This window comes from Euleptes europaea, chromosome 9 (assembly GCF_029931775.1).
Source record: "Euleptes europaea isolate rEulEur1 chromosome 9, rEulEur1.hap1, whole genome shotgun sequence".
NCBI classification, from domain to species: Eukaryota; Metazoa; Chordata; class Lepidosauria; order Squamata; family Sphaerodactylidae; genus Euleptes; species Euleptes europaea.
In genome coordinates, this window is record NC_079320.1 from 36481400 (window position 1) to 36506124 (window position 24725).

Here is a 24725-nt window from a genome sequence, read left to right on the forward strand (position 1 = left end):
CCATCGCGGGTGATTTTTCCCCCCTTTCTTTTTTTTTTCCTTTTCTTTCTTTCTTTTTTTTTTTGTAGTGGTAATTCATCGATTTTGTTTTCCCAAAGGAAAGCCCTGGGGGAGAAAGGCGAAAATGACGGAAAAGGAGTGACCATAAATCCTTTTTAAAGCCCCCCATCCATCTCTGCCCCTCCGCCCCCTCCCTCCGCTCGCAGACCCCGCGTTTCTCAGAAGAGGAGGAGGAGGAGGAGGAGGTGGCTTTTTCGGAGAAGGAGGCAGGAGCGCGTCGGGGAGGGGGGATCTCTTTCCCCTTTTGGAGATGGTCGTGCTAGCCCTCCTTGCCTTCATCTGGATGGCGGAGGGGGCCCTGGCGCAGCTCCACTACACCGTGCAGGAGGAGCAGGAGCATGGCACTTTCGTGGGGAACATCGCCGAGGACCTGGGCTTGGACATTACAAAACTTTCGGCCCGCCGCTTCCAGACGGTGCCCAGCTCGCGGAGCCCTTACCTGGCCCTCGACCTGGAGACGGGCGTGCTGCACGTGAACGAGCCCATCGACCGCGAGCAGGTGTGCAAGCAGAGCCCCTCGTGCCAGCTGCACCTGGAGGTCTTCCTGGAGAACCCGCTGGAGCTCTTCCGCGTGGAGATCGAGGTGCTGGACCTCAACGACAACCCGCCCGCCTTCCCGGAGCCCGACCTGACGGTGGAGATCTCGGAGAGCGCCACGCCGGGCACCCGCTTCCCCCTGGAGAGCGCCTTCGACCCGGACGTGGGCACCAACGCGCTGCGCACCTACGAGATCACCCCCAACGCCTACTTCGCGCTGGACGTGCAGACGCAGCCCGACGGCACCCGCTTCGCCGAGCTGGTGCTCTCCAAGGCGCTGGACCGCGAGCAGCAGGCGCTGCACCGCTACGTGCTCACGGCCCTGGACGGCGGGCAGCCGCAGGCGCGCACCGGCACGGCCCTGCTCAGCGTCCGCGTGCTGGACTCCAACGACAACGTGCCCGCCTTCGAGCAGCCCGTGTACACGGTGGCGCTGCCGGAGAACGCGCCGCCCGGCACGCTGGTGCTGCAGCTCAACGCCAGCGACCCGGACGAGGGCCCCAACGGCGAGGTCATCTACTCGTTCAGCAGCCACATCTCGGCCCGCGCCCGCGAGCTCTTCGCCATCTCGCCGCGCACCGGCCGCCTGGAGGTGAGCGGCGAGCTGGACTTCGAGGAGAGCGCCGTGCACCAGGTGTACGTGCAGGCCAAGGACCTGGGGCCCAACGCCGTGCCGGCCCACTGCAAGGTGCTCGTGCGCGTCCTCGACGCCAACGACAACGCGCCCGAGATCAGCTTCTCCACCGTCAAGGAGGCGGTGAGCGAGGCGGCGGCGCCCGGCACGGTGGTGGCCCTCTTCAGCGTCTCGGACCGCGACGGCGACGAGAACGGGCAGGTGCGCTGCGAGCTGCTGCCGGGCGACGCGCCCTTCCGCCTCAAGAGCTCCTTCAAGAACTACTACACCGTCGTCACCGAGGGGCCGCTGGACCGCGAGCGGCCCGGCGGCGACGCCTACACCCTCACGGTGGTGGCGCGGGACCGCGGCGAGCCGCCGCTCAGCGCCAGCCAGTCCATCCAGGTGCGCGTCGCCGACGTGAACGACAACGCGCCCCGCTTCTCGCAGCCCGTCTACCAGGTGCACGTCAGCGAGAACAACGTGCCGGGCGCCTACATCTACGCCGTCAGCGCCGCCGACCGCGACCAGGGCGCCAACGCGCAGCTGGCCTACTCCATCCTCGACGGCCAGATCCAGGGCATGTCGGTCTTCACCTACGTCTCCATCAACGCCGAGAACGGCTTCCTCTACGCCCTGCGCTCCTTCGACTACGAGCAGCTCAAGGAGTTCCGCTTCCAGGTGGAGGCCCGCGACGGCGGCGGCGGCGGCGGCGGCGGGGAGGAGGCGGCCGCCGCCGCCGCCGCCGAGGAGGCGCTGGCCGGCAACGCCACCGTCCACGTCGTGGTGCTGGACCAGAACGACAACGCCCCGGCCATCGTCAGCCCCCTGCCCGGCCGCAACGGCACGCCGGCCCGGGAGGTGCTGCCCCGCGGCGCCGAGCCGGGCTACCTGGTGGCCCGCGTGGCGGCGGTGGACGCCGACGACGGCGAGAACGCCCGCCTCACCTACAGCCTGGCAAGGGGCAACGAGGCCGGCCTCTTCCGCATGGACTGGCGCACCGGCGAGCTGCGCACGGCGCGCAAGGTGCCCGCCCGCCGCGACGCGCAGCGCCCCTACGAGCTGGTCGTCGAGGTGCGCGACCACGGGCAGCCGCCCCTCTCCTCCACCGCCGCCCTCCACGTGCTGCTGGTGGACAGCGCCGTCGAGCGCCAGGGGGCCGGCCCGGGCGGCGGGGGCGGCGGCGGCGGGGGCGCGGGCGGGCTGAGCCCCGGCGGGGCGGGCGGGCCGGGCGGAGAGCACCGGCCCAGCCGCTCGGGGGCGGGCGGCGGCAGCGGCGGCGGCGAGACCTCCCTGGACCTGACGCTGATCCTCATCGTCGCCCTGGGCTCCGTCTCCTTCGTCTTCCTGCTGGCCATGATCGTGCTGGCCGTCCGCTGCCAGAAGGAGAAGAAGCTCAGCGTCTACACCTGCCTGGCCAGCGACTGCTGCCTGGGCTGCTGCTGCTGCTGCTGCGGCCCCTGCTGCGGCCGCCAGGCGCGGGCCCGCAAGAAGAAGCTCAGCAAGTCCGACATCATGCTGGTGCAGAGCGCCGCCGCCGCCCCCAGCCACCCGCCCCCGGGCCCCGCCGAGGAGGCGGCCGCCTTCGGCTCCCACCACCACAGCCAGAACTACTGCTACCAGGTCTGCCTCACCCCCGAGTCGGCCAAGACCGACCTGATGTTCCTCAAGCCCTGCAGCCCCGCCCGCAGCGCCGACGCCGAGCACAACCCCTGCGGGACCATCGTCGCCGGCTACGCCGACCAGCAGCCCGACATCATCTCCAACGGCAGCATCTTGTCCAGCGAGGTAAGGCCCTGCTCCGCCCCGCCCCTCCCCGCCCCTGTAGCCCGCTGGAGGGGCGACCCTGATGCATTATTCTGGCCGAAGGAGACATGTGCCTTCTTCACAGTCGGTCCCAGGGGCTTACAATCATAGAATCATTAGTTGGACGGGACCACCAGGGCCATCTAGTCCAACCCCCTGCTCAATGCAGGACATTCTGAACTACCTCCCCTCCCCCACATCCCCAGTGATCCATAGTTCATGCCCTGAAGATGGTCAAGGTGCCCTCCCTCATAGAATCATAGTGTTGGACGGGACCACCAGGGTCATCTAGTCCAACCCCTGCACAATGCAGGAAACTCACAACTACCTCCCCCCACACCCCCAGTGACCTATACTTCATGCCCAGAGGATGGCCAAGGTGCCCTCCCTCTCAGAGAATCATAGAGTTGGAAGGGACCACCAGGGTCATCACCAGGCGACTCCCTCCCAAGCAAGTGCACAGGTTACATACAGCCTTTATGGCATCACATGTTGCTCTGTAATTAGCGTTGCTCTCTGTATTAGTGTTGCCAACACCTCGTAGTAGTGCGCTGGGGGTAGGCCAGTTGCCTTGTGATCTCCCTTCAAAGGATGACAGATCTGTAACCTGCACTTTCTTAGATTATACATCAGTTCTCACTCTCCTTTGACTAGATTGGAGGTTTCTTTTGCTGTCTCTTCTGCTTCAGCCGTTGCAAGCAGTAGATGGATAGTCAAGGGACTTGTGTGCTGACTTTTCCTAGCATGTATATACCTCACCCAGTGCCACTTCTCCTCCATCTTCTATGCCATCTGATTCCTTCCCTTCTCTTGAGCTTCCTAATGTACATGAAGCTGCCTTCTACTGAATGACCCTTGGGCCATCAAAGTCAGTATTGTCTGCTCAGACCAGCAGCGGCTGTCAGGCAGAGGTCTTTCACATCACCCACTTGCCTAGTCCCTTTAACTGGAGATGCCGGGGATTAAACCTGGGAGCATCTGCATGCCACAGCCCACCCCGAGCATGATATCTCTCTGGCACCATTTCAGCATTTTGATGCTATCTGCTAGTTTGACAGCACTGCTATTTTCTGCGGTACTTTTGCCCCCCCCTTCCCAATTTTAAAAGCAGAAGCATGTGTACACTAGAGACTAGCTCTGATATTATTGTAACCAAACACCCACGCTGTATGAATTTAAATGAAGCTGGCCTAGCTTCATCCGTTTCTATATAAAAAAACAACATAGCCTTAGGTTAAGTACTTTTATTTGTTTTCTCCTGGGGTTAAACCCATTAATGCATCTGAGTGCAATCTGAGTATTGTTCCATTCAGGAGCTGAATGTCTCCCTATGATAATCTCTGTATTTAATACAGCAACTTTCCCCCCAGTATATTCACATCTAGGAATCTTGCTTTTATGATTAAGGCTGTGAAAGAATTCCCTTGTGGGGTTGATGTACTACCAGTTGGAACTTCTAATTAATTCAAGAATTAAGACTTTATTAATTAACTTTTAATGACTCTGGCAGAGTCATCTCTATATTGAAGCATGCTTTTATAAAGAGAGCATTTGAAATGAATGTTTTTGGAATCCTCTGTTAGACCTTTACAGTCTACCCTTTTATGCGTGTTTTATGTTATCCTGGTGCACAAAGAATCCCTATGGATCATATAATCTAGACTTAACATTCTTCTACTAAATTTTGGTCAGCAGGGTGTTACATTGAGTGTACACTCTATTGCTGGGAGAGAAAAAAATCAGTTTGAGACTTACAAAACCTACAACCACTTTTTAAAATGTTAACATTTGTAAGGATTTAAAACATAGATTGAAGTGTATTTTCTTGCTGGTGCTGTTGATTTTATTACATTCTCCCTTTTCGTATGTTGCATTGAAATACACGCTGGAGACTGGATTGTGGGTCCATTATTCAGACTTGAATGATAGCTCCTTTTATACTTGTCATTCATGGTGTAAATTGTTGTTCAGCATAGGCTAGGAATTCAAATCCAGCCTTAATCCCTGTTGATCAACCTGAGGGCCAATCCTGTTGGCACCTTGCTGTGCGAGTAAAGAGGAAAATATATTTGAGACACGCTAGTAATACATGTTCCTCTAGATGTTGAATGGCCTAACTCTGAATATACATATTTCCATTACTACAACTGCAGCTGCATAAATTGGTTGCCAGCAAACCATACTGGGAGTTCATTTTTTTTCCTAATTATTTTTCTAGACTAAACACCAGCGTGCAGAGCTCAGTTATCTAGTTGATAGACCACGGCGGGTTAACAGGTAGGACCTCCTCATTCCTGATTTCCTAAATGATGGCCCTGATTTTCACACAGCCCGAGATATATTTCAGCAAGTACAGCTAGGGATGCGGAAATATGTTTACTGCAGCTGTAGAATAATAGCTGAGGAATATAAAAATGAATCCGTTCAGACAGTACCATTAAGCAAAATGAATCGGCGCTGAACGAGCATCTTTGAATTATGGCTGTGGTGGATCTTGCTGAAATTACCTGAAAAAGAGAGCCAAAACTAATTTTGTGCTTGTCTGCAACGTGCTCCAAATACCTATGAGCCCCTTTATGAGAATTGGCAGATAATATTGATTTCTCTGGTTGCAGATTTAGCTTCCCAGCTTAAGCAAATTCAACCAAATTATTTATAACAACTGTGTGTAACACAGGCGGTGTCATAATGGCCGCTGTCTGTTCCAGTTGGGTTATTAATGCCTGGAACTACAAGTTTTGTTTGTGATGGAAAGGAAGTAGTGCTGTGAGTGGGAGGTTTGGCTGAGTGCAGCACCACGTGTGGCCATGGGATGGCAGAAGAATGTTTTATGAGTTCTCCTGTTCCTGGGTGTTCAAGTATTAAGACTCTCTTTTTTTAATGTTTCTAGTTCTGCATTCCAGGAAGCAGACATAGTAAGCTCTAAGGACAGTGGTCATGGAGACAGTGAGCAAGGAGACAGCGATCATGACGCCACTAATCGAGGTCAATCCTCTGGTAAGTCTGATAAGAGGGAAATCTAAATATTTGATCTTTTAATAAGAGAGACAGCAAGGGCAATTACAGGTAGATAAATAAATAATAAACCAGCAGTAATGTGATACAGAGTGTTTATCGTCTTATGCGCCTGCATAACTGAATGGCCTTAAAGCAGTCCCATTCTTAATACACAAGGAAGGAGAGTTCGTTTTAAACCCAGGCTTGCAAGACTTTAGCGATGTTAATCCTGCACGGTTGATGCTCCTTGCGTGTCGTCATCTTCTGTAGCAAAGATGCAAAGATAAACTGGTCGATTTGGTTGCAGGCAAAAAAGATCTTTGGAAAAGCTGTTGGAAAGATACCCAAGTTCTTTGCGAGGACTCCAGCTGGCTTAGTAAAGTAATGTGCAGGGGTGAAGGAGTGAGAGATGAAATTGAGTGACAGCTGGATGGTGGATTTTGGGTTTTTTTGCTTATTTGTTTTGAGATCAGTAGTGTCTCTCGTAGAACACTGGGAATACGGGTTATGTTTGCATGATTCTGGTTCTTTTGGCGACTTATTTCTAAACTAACAACAGGACTACGGGCAATCTTTGGTTCAATAATCGTGTCGGAGGCGATTTTGTTCTTTATATGCTGCAGAAGGAAAGTGAAAGTATCTGCTCTTGCATTGCTGCCACCACACCTGTTTGAAATAAGTTTTGGTTCTGATGTTTGCATGGCTGGAACACCCCTTGCAGTTTAGCAGGTATCAGATCTCTAGAGCAAAGGCACCCAAGGTCTCGGAATCCACAATCAGTTGAAAAATCACTTTTCTCACTCCCCCCCCCAACAAAAAAAACCCCAAAAAGAATATAGAAAGTGACACTGCAGAGAGGCAGATATTTCCCTTCTCTTTTGAATTGTCCCCATAAACCCCCTTGACCAGCTACTGAATTAGGAGCGTTAGCGGAGAGGTTGGGTATTCCAGCCTTTTGCTCTTCCCGTGTGTTGCTGGGGAAAGCCTGAGCACGCAGGGGAAAAGTCCGCTCAAGGGCTGCTTTATATTTCTGCAAGTCATTAATATGCAGTCCTAATGAGACTTGAGGAGAGCCAAGAGCTTCTGAGCTCTCTGCTCTTTGCAGGGCTTCATGCTCGGTTAACAGAGCCTCTCTTTTGTGTCTGGGAACTTGACAACAAACCAGCTCTTGCCAGAAGTTTACATGGGGGGGGGGTGCCCTATATTTGGCATATGATTTCTTGTGGCCTGCCCAGATCTGTGCTTGTTGCTTCCTCCTTCCTCCTCAGCCTTCCATGTGGAGGCCACACTCAGCAGTTGAGATGTTATAACAAGCCTCCCTTGCCTTCTCTCCCCATCTGTTTTTTTTCTTTTTAGTCTCCTGTTTTTTTTAACACGTTTTATTGCAGTACTCATCTCCCTGAACATTTCAATCAGTTTATTCTCTCAACATAATGAACCATAATAACCAAATAGGAGAGGAAAGAATAAACATCTGCACAAGGAGCTGGAATGGAAAGGCAGAATGTGGGAATAAAATTGTGCTGCACATCAAGCAAAAAGCCATTTTATTTCAGAAGCATCCAGTAGTGTTGCTATCCTTAGCTTACTTATTGCTGTTGTTTTTAAAGGCTTGTCTGGAATTAGAGCATTTGTGATCTCTCGATGCTTGGCACCAATTCTTATCTGCAGCCAAGTATTGGTGCTGTTTTTCCTTCACTAAATAGGGGCCAAGGTTTGAAGGCATACATTTGTTTTCATCTGTTGACGTATAGGTTGAACACCAAATCAAAGTAGCTGAATAATTCCCTCGCTGATTAAGATCTAGTGACTTCAAAGCTTTGGTCTTTGGCTTGTAGGCCTGCCTGTTAATCTGAATTACAGGCTTCTACAAATAAAAGTGAGAAGAACAGTTTTACAGTCTAATTAGGATTAACATTTTGAAGTTCAACTATGGCCTACATTAATAACTACTGTACTCAGTGTTGGTAAATTATTGCTGGGCATTTCTGGTGAAAATGGTGAATAAGGACTTTTTTTTCTTTGCAGAGATGGTATCAAATATGTATTTATTGTGTGCACAAGAACCATCCACCTTTGCTCCTGAGATCTGGGGGAGTAGAGCTGCCTATTCATGACCATGCTTGGACTTGTATGTGAACATCACCAGTTGTGATTCACTGAAATATTGTAGGCCAGGTTTTCCGACTGAAATAAATCACAGCCAACTTAAAATAGGAAAAGAATGTGTGTGTCCAGGCGTGTGTGTTTTTTCATAATGCCTTTTAGAACCAATGGCCTTTCTACATGTAGAATATATTGGAGAAATTTTGCAAGATGTGGTTTCTAAGCTGGAGGATTGCCACCACCTCTGTGGATAATTAAGCTTTAGACTTCCCTTGAAGATTTCCAGCATAGGTGCTAAGTATCACTGTTTGTATTTTATGCTGTGTGATACAAACACCTGTCTGCCAGGAGTTGGACTAAAGCCATCACCTCATTTCCTCTATATATGAGGAAGCTGATTTTGGAAAACTAGATTTTGAATTGAGGGAAGGGTCTTCTAAACTCAATTTCTAGCTTATTTAGCAATGAAAAGTGCATAGACTTTGATCTTTGACAAGAGTTGATGGTTGTACTAGTAATTACAGATTACTGTTGTTCACCACCATACTGATTAAGGCATTATTTTCTAGCTTATGACTGTTTGGGGGAGTCACCCCCCAAAAAAACCCCCATTTATAACAGATTGGCTACTAAAAAGTTAACTACTAAGATTTTTAGGAGCGTATGCATGCAATTTCACAGGATTTTGTTGTCAAGTGTTTTGGGAAATAGTTTGTAGCAGCCATTAAAAGAGCCAGTAGGCTTTGGTGATAGAAACGAGAAAGAGAATTACACTTGAGTTCATGTGTGGAGAATGACCAATGGAAAGACAAAAATCCCAATGGGGCACAGAATGCTTTTTTCTCCTCTCAGCTTCTGTAGTGTTATAGTTCAATCCTGCTTTGAATATCATTTTGGCATTTAGCTAGTCTTGGAGAAAAATAGGATTGAACATGAGGGAAAAGGGTTTAAGGCAGTTCTTTGACAGTGGCCAAGTATTTTATTTTGGTGTCTTTCACTATGGTTGCTGTGATTAATAATGCAATTTACTAGTCCAGATTCAGCTATGATGTTAATGTTTTGTAAAGCTCATGGGAAGCGGGGCGGGGAGCACATAGATTACTGAAAGCAAACTTGTGAAGACTATCTTTACAACTGAAGAAATGGCAGGCAGCTTTATTAATAAAACATACCGCATTTTGATGAAAGTAGATGCAATGGGGGGATCTGGCAGATATTAGTACCTTACTTTACAGTTGCAATTTTTAATTGGATAATTAAAGGATGATACTTTGAAGATTATTCAAAATCTCTGGAGGCTTTGTGTGTGTAGTTTTTTCTCCTTAATTTAATCAAGAAGAAACAAATCTAAAAAATGCATAACATTGCAGAGCAAAATTAGTGATTTCATGCTAACTCCCATGGCTGTAGTCCAGTGTATTTTTAAGCTTCTTATTTCCCTTAGAACTCAATGGGAATGAAGCCGCCTAACCCCTAGACAGGATTGCAACTCTGTGTTAAACTTTGAAGAAAATACATTTATTAACATGGATTATGCTGCTGTTGCCTGTCTTTTCTTCCCAAGAAAATGTCTTTGGTACTACAATCATTTTCCCCCCCTCTTCTCATAGGGCTTATATTTAAAAGAACGATTTTTGTGGTTTCCTTAATTATGGTGGATGATGTGATTAGGGGAAAGTTGAGGGATCTAGACAGAGAAGCTGAGAACCATGGTTGCCTGATACGATTTTAAAATGCATATATTAGATATAGTGATGAATATTATTGAGCAGTTCTCTGTATTGGTTTTTTAAATCCTTTCAGCAAAGCCATTGAACATTCATGACTTGCATTCACTTTTAAAGAACCAGTGTAACTCTATAATTGAGGCTTTTACCATTTTTTTCAAATTCAATTATAGTTCTAAATGTTTTTCCCCCCACTTCAGATTGACAGTGATAATGGATAGGCTAGCCCAAAAAGACAGCTCATCAAGTGAGATATATGACAGAATGGAGATGGAAGTGTTTGAGTGACTGAACATTTCTTTAAACTATAAATCAAAAATATGACTATCTGTTTATGGAAGAGTAAGGAATTGGAAGCCTCCTTTTCAGATCTTATTGGCAGAATACTAGTAGTACAGTCAGGTGGCTTACGGAATAGCATCAGAAGCTCTGCTTCTAGTTTTAAATCAACAGAATGAGTATGTTAACAATGACATTAACCACTGGACACTTCCTTTGTTTGAGGACAGTCATATTCACTCCAAGGTGCACGGGGAGCCACGTTTACATTTACCATCAACCAAAAGAGCCACATGACTACTGTGAGCCCTGTGCATCACCCCACCAAAAACGCATGCATGCAATAAGATATAGATATTAATATTAAACAACCATAGTGCATCTGAGCAGGTAGGGTTGTTTCTCTCAACCACTTTTGAACCTTAGCTAGTGCAGCATGGTATAGTGGTTAAGAGCGGTGGTTTGGAGCTGTGAGTGGCAGAGCCTAATCTGGTGAACTGGATTGTTTCCCCACTCCTACACATGAAGCCAGCTGGATGACCTTGGGCTAATCACACTCAGCCCCACCTACCTCGCAGGATGTCTGTTGTGGGGAGGGAAGGGGATTTGTAATCCAGTTTGATTGTTCCTTAAGTGGTAGAGAAAGTCGGCAAATGAAAACCAACTCTTCTTCCTCTTCTTCTTCCTCCTCTCCCACTTCTTTTTTCTCTTCGTTGAGGGGAAAGACTTCCCTCTCTCCTTCCTCACCCTATCCTCAGCATGAGGCATAGCAGCTCAGTAGAGAGAGCGAGATTGCCGAGGCACTTGTAGGAGCGTAGGCTGGCAGAAAAAGGGAGTAAAATCAGCACCACTCCACTGTGGCCAACTTGCTCTTTTCCTAGGTGGCTGCCCAGGTGCTGGGATAAGAATGTGAAGGCTGCACAGAAGGTGGGGAGTGTTGAAGAGGATGGGCCCTTCCACAAGGCCCACAGCTCAGGGAGGCTGCCGCTTGCATCTTACCCATCCTCCAATCCTTTCAGCATTTCAAAGGGAGGGGCTGTGGCTCAGTGGTAGAACATCTGCTTGGTATGCAGAAGGTCCCAGGTTCAATCTCTGGCATCTCCAGTTCAAAGGATCAGGTAGTAGGTGATGTGAAACACCTTTCTCTGCCTGAGACCTTGGAGAGCTGCTGCCAGTCTGAGTAGACAATACTGATTTTGATGGGCCAAGGGTCTGATTCAGGATAAGGCAGCTTCATGTGTTCATGTGTTCAAGGTTGGAATCTCCTACCTGACACAAGCTTTACTGGGGCAATGGTCTTGCCCACTTGCCTGGAACATAGGGCAGATGTCAAATCGGGAAATAGTGCTCAAAGGCTCAGATGGCATGTCAAAGAGCCACATCTGGCTCCAGAGTGAGTCTCGCTGAATTAGAAAATATAATGACAGAGGTAACTGCTTTAATTCACAAAATGCCACATGCCATAAACTGGTTTCTGTTCTGGTTGCTTTTGTGGTGGTGGAAGCTTTTGGGAGCCATCCTAACCTTCAAGATGGTACAGGATACATATCTAAATACGTAAATAATGTTTGGAGCCAAGCTAACTCATTGATAAGAGTCCTCTATCTTAAATACACTTTTGGGCACCCCATGCCAGGCATGACTTGAAATGCGCTTGATAAATCGAACTTACTTGTTTTTTAAAAGTTGGGTTTAAATTTGCAGAAAGCAAATAGAGAAATGACCGAAAAAGGGAAGGAAGGGTTTGAAGTCTGTTATTTGACATTGTAAGAGTGATCAAAGTGAGCACTGTAGCGTGGCTAGAGAGATGTATTAGATGTGTTTTTAACTTTACTCGATAAAAATTCACAGCAAATTAAGCTACCAGACCCCTAGCCATTCACCTTTACCCAGTTTAGTACATGTCTGTATCTCCAGCTGTGCTTCTATTGCTACAATTCTAAGCCATTATGATGCCATGAAAAAAAAAAAAAACCACCTGTTAGAAACCATTTGGTAAAATATCACCCTATTGCAGAGTACTTAAAAAATGGAGAATTGGAATTGAAGCCTGCATATGTGCTAGTGTTGTTTCCAAACCAATCCAGTAAGGCATATCGTATCGTAAGGTACAATTGCATGATGGCCAGAAGCTATAACAATTGGCTAATAGTTGACGTTAACTTAATGGAAACTATTTTAAAAGAGTATTTCTTATGTTAGTTTTCCATGTCAGGGTTTCAGTGATTAGTACACTTTGCTGAACAGCTGCTCAGCCAATAGAAATATTTCACGCCATCTCCTTAGATGCACCATTGTTCCTGAACATATATTTCCACTGCAAATGTATACATCTAGTCTTTTATACCAATAATACCATCTATATTTTTGTAGTCCTGTGATTTCAGAAATTTCTTCTTTATTTCAACAAAATTACATTATGTAAAATACTCCCAGCTTAGGATTGTCATAGGGTTGTCAGGTCTCTCTTTGCCACCGGCAGGAGGTTTTTGGTGCGGAGCCTGAGGAGAGCGGGGTTTCGGGCAGGGAGGGACTTCAATGCTATAGAGTCCAATCGCCAAAGCGGCCATTTTCTCCAGGTGACCTGATCTCTATCAGCTGGATGTTAGCAGGAGATCTCCAGCTGTAGGTTGGCAATCCCAAATTGTCATTTAAAAAAAAATACAACCCAGCTAGATTTTCATACTTCAAATCTCCATTGATTTCAGTGGGAGAGAGCTAAGCACAAGCGCATGGAATCAGTTGAACTTAGAGTGCTGGGTCATGACTAATTTCCAGTCGTCGTAGCTCTGTTTTCATGTTTTATATCACACTGTTATATAACATTACTTGCTTGGTTCCTTCAGTTGCCACTTGGCAGGCAGAAATCATAGGAAGCTACAGTGAGTTTGTAGCTCAGAACTTAACATGCAATTGAAAACAGTAAGACGGTTTTTACCAGAAAGCTAAATTGGGAAAGGGGAAAGAACAGAGGGCCTGTTTGTTGAATAAATTAAAACCTTTCTCTGTGCAATTTCTCCCTTTAATTCATTGGGTTCAGTTTCAGAAAATGTTTAATAGACATGATTATTGTTACTTGGATTCCTTCTAAAGAAGATGATGACTATAATATATTAACATTTGCCTGTTTTTATTCATTTTAAATGTTAAATTGTAATTTTTAAAACCAGTTTTGGTGCTATGATACCTGGTGATCAGCTAGTAAAATCATTGAATGCAAAAGCTGGAGAAATGTTGGCAATACATTGGTATACCTTTCATCCTTCCTACTCCTTTCAGACAGAGAGCAAGCCATTTATTTCATTGAAACCCTTTGTATGTCTTGCATGTTGTTTCCCCCCTAAATCTTTAATCCCTGCTGCCGTTCACGTTTGCATTCCTCAACAGCTCACCGATTAGTAATTTACTTCCAGACTTCTGCATACCAATTATCAGTAGAAGGTTACAAACAAAGCCAGACTTTGTACTGCACGTAGCTTAATTTAAAATAAAATTGTCATTATAAAGCAAGATTAATCTGAGACAAATCCCCTTGCATTTTTTTTAACTTTCACAAATACTTGTTGATAAATCAGTGGGATTTCTTGTTTGCAGAATATTTACTGACACATTGCTTCTAGTTATATGTCCCAAATTAAAATTCAGAGCCATTGCAGAATTTTAAACTCTCCTCTGTGCTTGGGGGAGATAGCTAATTATTTCTTTTATGGCCGTGGTTCCTAATCCTTTTTATCAAAAAGCAGGCATTCCTCACGAGGTTCCTGTCTGAGAACCATCTGCCATTCTCAAATATTGATGTGAAAGAACCATATAGTTTACAGATCTTGCAGCAAATTATTGCTATCCTTTACAATCAGATCCTGCCAATCAACTTGTAAATCTGCCCGGATGCCTTACCTGTGAGTCCTGGCTCATGATTTTGGGAACTGATGATCTATGGCTTACAGTAATGAACAACTTGTGGTGTCCTGGCTATTATTCATATTAAAAAACACCTTGAAGGTTATATCAGTGAGCTATAGCATTTTGGGTACCAGTGGTGTGCTCATGGAGTAATTTTAATGCAGTCAACATAAGGCCAAATCAGGAAGGGATTTTGACCAGGTTACATGGACATTAAGCATATCTAAAATATTTAGCTTTCCCAAGCAAGATCTTAAGGAGTAATTTCTGATAATCGAAGACTTAATTCATGCTGCTCAATATCACTTGAGTTACTGCTGGTTATTTCATTCCATTCTAAAAGACTTCAGGCATGACTGTTTTTCAGGAAACCTGGTCTGATGACTTAAAATTCAGTGAGTCTATGGAAATGTCAATTTGAACTTTGTCAGTAGAAACTCTGCTTGTCATTCTGAATTGTAATGGCTTTAAAGGATTTGTAAGCAAACCGTTTTATGTTGGCAAGGACAACTCTTCGCTGGTATAGAGTAAGCATTAACTTGTTTGTCAATAGTATCTGGATCTGTGTCACATCGGACAACAGTTACCCTTAGTGCCGGTAATTAGTGTAATTTCAATCAAAGCTTTTCTCCAGTTTTAATGTGGCTTATAGGATTGTAAGGGAGATGCCTACGAAAAGTATCTTGGAAGAAATGATGAGAAGGCTAGTTCACCTAAGTCAAGTTCTTTCTTCTAAAGTAGGATGCTTAATTTTTAGCCTTTTGATATTTTCAGAAACATTCTACATTTATTTTCTACTGGTGAAATCTAAATGAACAGCAACTTCGTAAGATCCATTTTTTTAACCTCATTTTGTCACCACTTTTGTGTCACATTTACCTTCCGTACTGATTCTAGGCAACATGTTGTTGCCAACACTTTCTAATAGAATGGGGCTTACTCCTCAATAAGCTTGATCGAGTAGCTTCAGAAAAAAAAAATTAATACTGCTTTTTTATGACTGTTTTGCCAACTATGGGCTTTTGAGCACTTCCTTTCTTTTTGACTTTTTAAAGCTAAGTTGATCACATTCTTTATTGATAGGATGAAGGTGATGGACAAAAATCTTTCTTTTTCTTTTTGGCTGCCTCAATCAGCAGCTGGTCGTGTTCTGAAGATTATATCTGCAGTTTTTTTCTTCTCTTTCCTGCATGTAGGCATGGATCTCTTCTCTAATTGTACGGAAGAATGTAAAGCATTGGGCCACTCGGATCGGTGCTGGATGCCCTCTTTTGTCCCTTCTGATGGACGCCAGGCTGCGGATTATCGCAGCAATCTTCACGTTCCTGGTATGGACTCTGTTCCAGACACTGAAGTGTTTGAAACACCAGAAGCCCAGCCCGGGGCAGAGAGGTCCTTCTCCACCTTTGGCAAAGAGAAGGCCCTTCACAGCACTCTGGAGAGGAAGGAACTGGATGGACTGCTGTCTAATACACGAGCGCCTTACAAACCACCATATTTGAGTAAGTACTGTTCAAAAGGCTGCTAGACAGTGTTCCCTTTGTGGAATTAAATCTCCATTCCCTCAGTGTGCTTGCTAGGAATAGAACAGTGTACCAGAGGCAATAGGAAGCAAAACAAAACAAAACTTGAATCCCTTTGGATTGAGAATCACTGAAGAGAGAAATGTTGGTGGCTTTTTTGTTTTTTGTGTGTTTTTTTTAAATGCCTGTGGCATTTTTTTGTTTGTAACTTCTAGGATCATGTTGAAGATGGATTTGTAAAAAAAAAAAATGCATATTCTGTTTTTTGGAACCAATACCCTAGTGGAATTTTTTTGAGTAAATAATTAGGAAGACAAGTATTTCTTCATCTTTTTAGCTATTTGTGGTACTTCTTTGCCGAGATGTCTGCTGCACCAAAAGGTTTTGTACCACAGTTGCTTTGTTCCCATTGAACACTTGGAGCTCATCTTCTGAGTCATGGTTCACTGCCAATTCGACTGCTTTTGTTCCCTTGACCATCTTTCAAGGGAAGAACTTTAATGTTCTGCTCTAATGCTCTTTGAATTCTTCTGATAGTCATCAGTATGATATTTGTGTGACACAGAGGATAGTGTGTAGGCTTAGGAAAGTTACTTCCTTATTAATTTCAGATCTTATGCCACATGAAGTCATTTTTTGGCCCAAGACACCAAATGTACCCATCTCCTTCCATCACGTTATGTTTTATTACATGGCCGTAACGTCTTCCTTTGATTAGAAGTGCTTGTGATAATTCTTACAGTCTGTGTGACTGGAATGGAGGGAAGCAGTGTTGCATCAGCAAAAGCAGAGCTTTGATTCAGTAAGTGAAATGGCTGCAAATGCTGCAGGAATCCTTCTTAGAGAAAAAGGAAACCTGTGTGAAGACAGTGGCATAACAGTGATGTCGCTACGGGAGTCCAGGAGAGTTCTGAAATGCACATTGAATATCGGAGTGCTTCATTGTCTTTTCCCTCAGTTTTGTCTTGGCAGTTGCCCACCAGGAATGCAGTCTTTATGCCAGACATTCAGTCTTTATGCCAATTTTACCTCTTAACTGACTGAACATGCATAAGTTTCTAATATCAGGTTTGTAAAGTGTATATTTAGTTATTGATGTAAAGCACACAATTTATTTCAGAATGGCAATCTTTCTTGTATATGTTGCCTTTGAATTTAAGTCTGTAGAGGAGGATGGTTTTGGTTTTGTTTGTTTGTTATACCTCCCTTCATGACCCATCTAGTCTCATGAGTACATCCTTTTACTCTGTAACAACCTTTTAGCTACGTGTTTCTTTATGGTTTTAATCTGAGAGTTTCAGTTCAGTGTCTGCTTAGGATAATAACTGGTTTCTTCAGTGTAGGTAACATGCCTTTGTTGGTGGCTGAATCCAGTCATCACTCTTATGATGGCAAATTGGTGTCTGAATTGGGTTGTTTGAATCTGTGAGTGGCTTTTAGTTAGAAAACAAACCTATTTCCTGTTAATTTGTCATTTTAACATGGATGCTTTGCTAGTCAGTTCCATTATATATTTTCTCGTGAGCTGTGATCTTTTGCACCTAAAACCTATATTAGAAGTAAGTGCTATATTGTAAAGAAGTGGTAAATGATTTTTTGGGGAGATGGGAACCAACAAACTGATTTTTGCACTCTTTTTTATATTCAAGATGGGAATCTGTATTAAATATGAAATTACATGGCTGATTTTACTTACCTGTAATGAATTTTTTCTTTAATATTATCTTAGTTATTACAAAGTTAAAAGTTTCTTGGGGGTGGGGAGAAAAGAAAGCAGTTGCTTAGAACCATGATGTTCTGTAGAGCTGATAAAAATTTCCTGGTGAATAATTTCTTCTTTGAACACTACAAAGGAAGAGGCTTATTCTCAATTCAATTCGAAGGGAAGCAGCAAAGTTTATTCAAGAGGTAACTATAGCAGAACTGCTAAGTAATAGTGACCACAGCATAATTAAGTTTAACATCCTCCAGGGGCAGATTGTACCAAAAACCATTAAGCAAACATTGAGCTCTACAAAGGGAATTAGACAAAAAGCTAATTGAGAAAACCCTGAAGGGGTATAATATGTAGAGTAAGCATTCTGCTATCACACCTCTAAGCCAGGATACTGGGGTAGAAGAGGAAGGCACATTTGCCTCCAGAAATAAAACCACCTTTTTATTGCAGCTTTGTTCTTGGTTCTGAGGGGGAAAATGACAAACATTTACCTCTCAAAATACAAAGGATTAGAACTACAAAAGAAACCCCCAAAAGAGCGGAGCCATCTGGAACTCACATTGACCCACATCGGGATAATTAGAAATACATGGAAATAACTGCATCTGAACTGCATTTTTGACTCTATTTGTTTTAATAGCCCTCCTCCAGCTGTGTATCAGTAGGTGCTTCTGAAATCTGCAGGGGCAAGTGTCAGAAGCAATTTATGATGCAACCTAGGGTAATTCTTGATGGTGACAGGGATATAATGCCATAATATGCACAAGTGTGTTGCTGTGCTTTAAAAGGTGCTTCTTTCATTGGGCCCCTTCAGTATCAAAAGTGAGCCTTTAAAACAAACTGCAAGAGGAGGGCAGGGCCCCACTATGCTCACTCTTTTAGCTGCAGATGTAATCAAATCATAATAGCTGCAGAACATATACCTAAGCATCATAAAAAATGAACAGCCAAGGTGTACATTCTGCATGGTGAAACTGCATGATGCAGACAAGACAGTTGGATGCCAAATATAGCAATAGCTTCACCAAGCAGGAGATTGGACTAGATGACCCTGGTGGTCCCTCCCAACTCTGTGATTCTATGAAAGTAAAACGAGTAGGGGCAATTCTAAGGGAGGCTAATGAAAGTGATAGATAATAGAAGGCAGCCTAGTGGATGGTTTCCTGTGTCTGTAGCCAGCAACAGAAAAAGGAATCATGTTAGGAGTATTTCAGAGTGTTAGGAAAACTGCTTAAAAATGAGCTGGTTTACCAGGGACCAGCTTGTGGAATGAAGTAGGTTCTGAAGTAGCTCATATGACAGATGTGTATATATCAGTTCTTGTCAGGTAATAATTAAGAGGCCATATCTGGGAATGAGAAGTCAAGTGACAGAGTGAAGGAACAAACTAACACTTTAAATAAAAATAAGTTGATTATACCAGATGGTATTCATCCAACAGTTAGAAAATGATGCTAAGAGAAAAGTTGAGTTATTTCTAACAAAAATAGTTTCAGTGTACTAAGTCCCATGTTCTAAATAAATTAAATTTAGAAATGTTAGAATAATGATTTGAATCTAATGATCATGGCAATTTAGACAGATGCAATAAGAAAGACGCAGTAGGAATAGAAATAAAACATCTGAGAAAAAGTCATTCAATTTTAATAATTTGTGTAGTGATTCTGCTATTCATGAAGTAGCCTCCAAAACAATAATAAATTAATAATTAAAGCAAAACAGTAACACTGACAATGAAAATATAAACTCATCTTGATCAGAAAGAAACTTGCACAGGTACAGACAGACATCATTTTTCTCACCAAATGCCGAAGACTCAACATCATACCTAAGGGACTAAGAATAATGAATCCACTGCAGTCTACTTACCCCACTAACCAAGGTGAAAGATTGTGTCATGCTTTCTCCAAGAATCTACTAAAATATTTGATCAGCATCTTATACCAGAAACAGAAACAGATCAAGGAAAAGCTTGCTGAACTTGACTCTTCCCTACATAATCAACCTGTTTCAGAAACCTTTCATAACAGAAGAAAGGACACCTACAAATTGCAACTGACTTCTCTACAAAAACAGAAAGATAAGAAACTCTCCAACCTTTTACAAGACACTTCTGGACACAACAACTCCACCAACAATATTGTCAACCTTTCCCAACATACCCTCTGCTTGGCAGAGGAATCTGTCCTTTCAAGAGGCCTATCCTTCTGCCCCACCAAGTCCACAGAGACAGTACAACTCTGTGGAGACCTGGAAGCATTTTTTCGCCGTCTACGTTTTCTACCACAATACAGAACAGAATACACAGGAACAGACCTCACAGCTTCAACAATCTACTCCTGAACAACCTCCTCACATTTCCACCATTGAACCATATAAGGATGATCAATTGGCTCCCACCCAACACCATAGAAAGAAGAACTCCATGTGGACTCCACCTGAAGGCCGCAACACTACACTGGACATGTATATTGAATGTTTTCGCCGCCGAGCCCAAACTGAAATAATCAACAGAAAACACCACTCAAGTTCCAATCTCAGCCGTACAGAGAAGAATGCCATAAGCAGCCTGAGAAACAATCCAAATATTATAATAAATAAGCTGACAAGGGAGGAGCCATTGTCATAATGGACAAAACTAAATATATACAAGAAGCTGAACGACAGCTCTCAACCACCAGTTTCTACAGGCTGCTATCCACAGACCCCACTCAAGAATACCAGCAAAAAATACTCAACAAAATCATGAAGAAATTACCAAAACACATACAGGAACGAATTGATATGGATTCACCTCAAGAACCTCAACCAGGCACTTTCTACCTCCTACCTAAGATACATAAACCTGGCAACCCTGGACGCCCCATTGTTTCGAGCATTGGAACCATCACCGTAGGAGTATCAGGATATATGGACTCCCTTCTGAGACCATATATCATTAATACCCCCAGCTACGCCCGAGACACCACAGACTTCCTAAGGAAACTACAGTCCATCAACCATCTCCCAGAAAACAGCATTCTAGTCACCATGGATGTGGAGTCTCTATACACCAACATCCCCCATGACGACGGGCTACAAGCCATTAGAAATACCATCCCTGACAACAACACAGCAGATCTGGCTACACAACTCTGCAGGTTTGTTCTCACTCACAACTACTTCCGGTTTGGTAAGGACTTATACCTTCAAATCAATGGCACTGCCATGGGCACTCGCATGGCTCCACAATATGCCAACATTTTCATGGCAGATCTAGAACAACGTTTTCTGAACTCATACCCACTGGCACCTCTCCTTTACTTGAGATTCATTGATGACATTTTCTTTGTCTGGACTCATGGCAAAGAAGCCCTTGAAAGATTTCACCAGGCTTTCAACGACTTCCACCCCACCATCAATCTAACTATGAATTACTCCGAACAAGAAATCAGCTTCCTAGACACCACAGTACGGATCCATGGGGGACACACAAGCACCACATTGTACCGGAAACCGACGGATTGGCAAACATCTACATGCGTCCAGCCACCACCCCAACCATATCAGACAATCCATTGTCTATAGCCAAGCTCTACGCTATAGTCGCATCTGCTCCAATCCTTCAGACAGAGATACACACTTGAGAGACCTACAGCAAACATTTTTGCAACTACAATATCCTGCTGATATGGTGAGAAAGATGATTGAGAAGGCCAGAATGATACCCAGGCACAACTTACTACAAGATAAGCCCAGAGAGAATGACAACAAAACACCTCTGGTTGTCACTTATAGCTCCCAACTAAAACCAGTCCAACGTATTATTAAGGACCTACAACCAATGCTGGATTGTGACACTTCCCTCGCTGAAGCACTGGAGGGGCATCCCTTTCTTGCTTATAGACAGCCGGCTAACCTAAAACAACTTCTCACCCATGATGATAAACAAGTAGTGAACAGGAACATGGACTCTGGCACCAAGGCCTGCAGCAAACCAAGGTGCCAACTTTGCCCTCATATAGATTCTAGGAACATCATCTCTGGACCCACCAATGTCAGCCATACTATCTCAGGTTCATACTCCTGCTCATCTTCTAATGTGATTTATGCCATCACATGCCAGCAATGCCCTTCCACAATCTACATTGGACAAACAGGTCAGTCTCTTAGACAAAGATTGAATGGACATAAGTCTGACATCAGAAACCACAATATTCAAAAAACAGTGGGAGAACATTTCAACCTTCCAGGACATTCTGTTGCAGATTTAAGAGCAGCAGTTCTCTTACAAAGGAATTTCAAAGGGAGATTGGAAAGAGAAACTGCTGAATTACAGTTGATATTCAAACTAAAGACAATAATGCATTTACCTGGGCTGAATAAAGACCTTGCATTCATGGCTCATTACCAATGCTGATTTCTCCACACCCATCTCTCCCCTAGACATCACAGACTCTTCTGCATACCACACCTAATCCCATCACACCTGCTATTCACATTTACATACTGTTAACATTTACATACTAATGCTTGTCTGAATTCACTCTCCTCTACTTAAAGACAGATGGATTCACATTCTAGCTGTATCTGAAGAAGTGAGCTGTGGCTCACGAAAGCTCATACCCTGCCAAAAAATATTTTGTTAGTCTTTAAGGTGCTACTGGACTCTTGCTCTTTTCTACTACTTGATCAGAAAGGTTTGCCCAAATAATATATCAAGTAGTACCCATCAGATAGAACCTTTGAATAGCAAAATAAATTAAATTGGAGTAATAGCCCCTCAGACAGGAGTCCTGTGGCGCAGAGTGGTAAGCTACAGTACTGCAGTCCAAGCTCTGCTCACGACCTGTTCGATCCTAACAGAAGTCAGTTTTAGGTAGCTGGCTCAAGGTTGACACAGCCTTCCATCCTTCTGAGGTTGGTAAAATTACCCAGCTTGCTGGGGGTAAAGTGTAGATGACTGGGGAAGGCAATGGCAAACCACCCTGTAAACATAGTCTGCCTAGTAAATGTTGGGATGTGACATCACCCCATGGGTCAGGAATGACCCGGTGCTTGCATAGGGGACTACCTTTATCTTTAATAGACCTCAACAAAGGTCACCATGGTCTGGTCTGGAGTCTAGGCAGAGAAAGGAATCTTATGCTCTGGTAGGCCATTCCCAAGAGCCTGGGTGCTGCACAGAGAATGTTGCTGGTATTAGAGTCCAAATGCGCCTCCTGAAAGAAGGGTTTCCTCTAGAAGGAATCATTAAACAAACATAACCAGGCCTATCTAGGAAGATGTGATCCTTCAATTTTTGTATCTGGTGATAATTGTAATTACAAAGTATGACTAAGAGTGCAATCCTAAAGGGGGGGTAGATCTGCGGCTGGGAGCAGTAGAGCCGCACTGCCTTCTCAGAGGCTTCCCGGCCGCCACAAAGCCTAAAAAAGCATTTTAGAAAATAAAATTACAAATGAAGGGTGAAATGCCCCATTGAAAACAGTGAGGCTGCATCACCAAAAAAGGTGGCACAGCCCCACCACCACTCAAGGGGGCTTTCCTGGAGCGAAAGGGCTGTGGAAGCTACCTAAAGGCACCTCCACCCCTGGGAATGCCCCCCCCCACGCTGGCGTGGGCTGTGCTTGTGGCACCAGGACACCAGCATGTTTGCCCCCACGCTGGTGTAGATGCCACCTTATTCCATTATATGGTGTCATCTACACCGGTGTGGGGTCATGCCAGAACCAAAGGAGCTTCGTCAACCCCCAACCCCCTTAAGGAATGGGCTGCCCGTAGAAAAGTTGCGTAGAATGGGGTGTCAAAACACCATTTCTTTCTTGTTAGGAAAAGTCCTTGATTCTTTCTTCCTGATGTACTTACAAGTTATTGGCTTTCTTTCCCTTTGAGTGGGAAAGCAGCGGGGGTAGGGGGGAGGGAGCTGAGTGGAGATCCTGAAGGAAGGAAAAAGGTAAGCAGCCTCTTCTCCCACACATCCACTTTGAGCTCTGATACATTTTCAGAGCTGCTCTGCATTAAGCACCACAGGCAAGGAATCAAGTGATTTAAACGTTTTAGCCCTAGATTTAATTCTGGGTAATTTGGGTCCACTGAATATTAAAAAACAGATTGGTGTGATTCTTTAAAGAAGAAATATTACCTTCCTTGTGTTCAGCTCTGGGGCTAGGGAATTTTGGTTGATGAGATTAACAGCCTAGGTCCTAAAGATGTTGAAATGAATCGTGAATCATCCTGTAAACTAGATGCCTTAATGGTTAGCTAAGAAATCTTTTTTTTTTTAAAGGGGGACTTGCAATATCATTACTACTTAATTTCCTCCAGTTGTAGGGCCTTTGGGGGAAAAAAAAAGCAAAGTATTACTGATAAGATTTACCATGTCACCCTTTCAAATTCCTCAACACTTGCATGTGTGCTGGCTGTGTCAATGCTATGTTTGATATGATTGCCTGGGTTCTGGTTAGCAGAAGTGTAATTGTATATTTAAAGCTCATACCCTGCCAGAAATTTTGTTAGTCTTTAAGGTGCTACTGGACTCTTGCTCTTTTCTACCGTATATTTAAAAGCCATTATTTTCAGGTGATGAAAAGCTGTAAGGAAGGTTAGAAAATAGTAATGTTTTATACTCAAAGGGCCAAAGGTGAGTTCCTGTGTATTCACTATGCTTTTAAAGCAACCCTCCCCTGCGTTCCTTCAACATCCCATCACCCTTCTGAAAAGCCACTCCTCAAGGTCAGGAGACCCTCTACACGGGCATCCAATTTAAAATAAAGGACTATGATTGGAAGTGAAAATGGGAAAGTCCTGCTACCTAGGTGCTAGCTAGCTATGGTTTTCAAGAAAAAAAATTCCCTCTGCCGGTGGCTATTCCCCACCGGTGACCATGGGGAACTGGCAACCCTGACCAGTGCAAAAGAGACACATTCTACAGTTGGCCACATTGAGACCATGTGAATTTTGTAAATCTGTGTTATACTGAGCTATAATTTTTGTAAGTGGATAAAATGACAAACTGACACTATACAAAAGCATACTAGGTTTGTATTTTTAATGGTAGGCAGTGGGTTCTTACAGAAGTTGGTTGCTCTTTATTCATCAAAAGTTGCTTCTCCATCTTGCTTTCACCAGTTTTTAGAAAGCTAGGGTCTTTGGTGGTGGGTATGTGCTCTTACGTAAGAGAGACAACACAGTGATTCTTGAAATGATGGGTAGAAAAGAAATGAGTCTGCCTAGCAGGCAAGTGTTTAGAAAATTAGGACTACTGAAAAATCAATGACCTTCATTTTACGAGATTACTAATGTTCCACAACAGCATCAGCTACTATATTTTTTAAAAAGCAGAAGAATAAATCAATACATTGTAAATCAGAGTAAAGTTGATAATATGAGCATCGTCATTTTTATTATCGATCAATCATATGTGGTCTGACATTCCCAATTTTGCTTAGTTACATTCTGAACCCTGAACAGCATGA

The 24725-nt window shown here is 44.4% G+C and overlaps 1 protein-coding gene across 5 annotated transcripts in view; it reads left to right on the forward strand.

Moving 5' to 3' along the window:
• The first annotated feature begins 285 nt into the window (after positions 1-285).
• Positions 286-24725, forward strand: part of PCDH10 (protocadherin 10) — a 52911-nt gene continuing 28471 nt past the window's right edge. For 3 of the 5 annotated variants that reach the window (XM_056855180.1, XM_056855181.1, XM_056855179.1), the window contains exons 1-4: positions 286-2998; positions 5235-5293; positions 5907-6013; positions 15225-15530. In XM_056855180.1, coding sequence (XP_056711158.1) covers positions 311-2998; positions 5235-5293; positions 5907-6013; positions 15225-15530 — 3160 coding nt within the window. In that variant the 5' untranslated portion in view covers positions 286-310. The remainder of the gene's footprint in view (positions 2999-5234; positions 5294-5906; positions 6014-15224; positions 15531-24725) is intronic. The other 2 variants (XM_056855182.1, XM_056855183.1) reach the window with 1 other exon arrangement.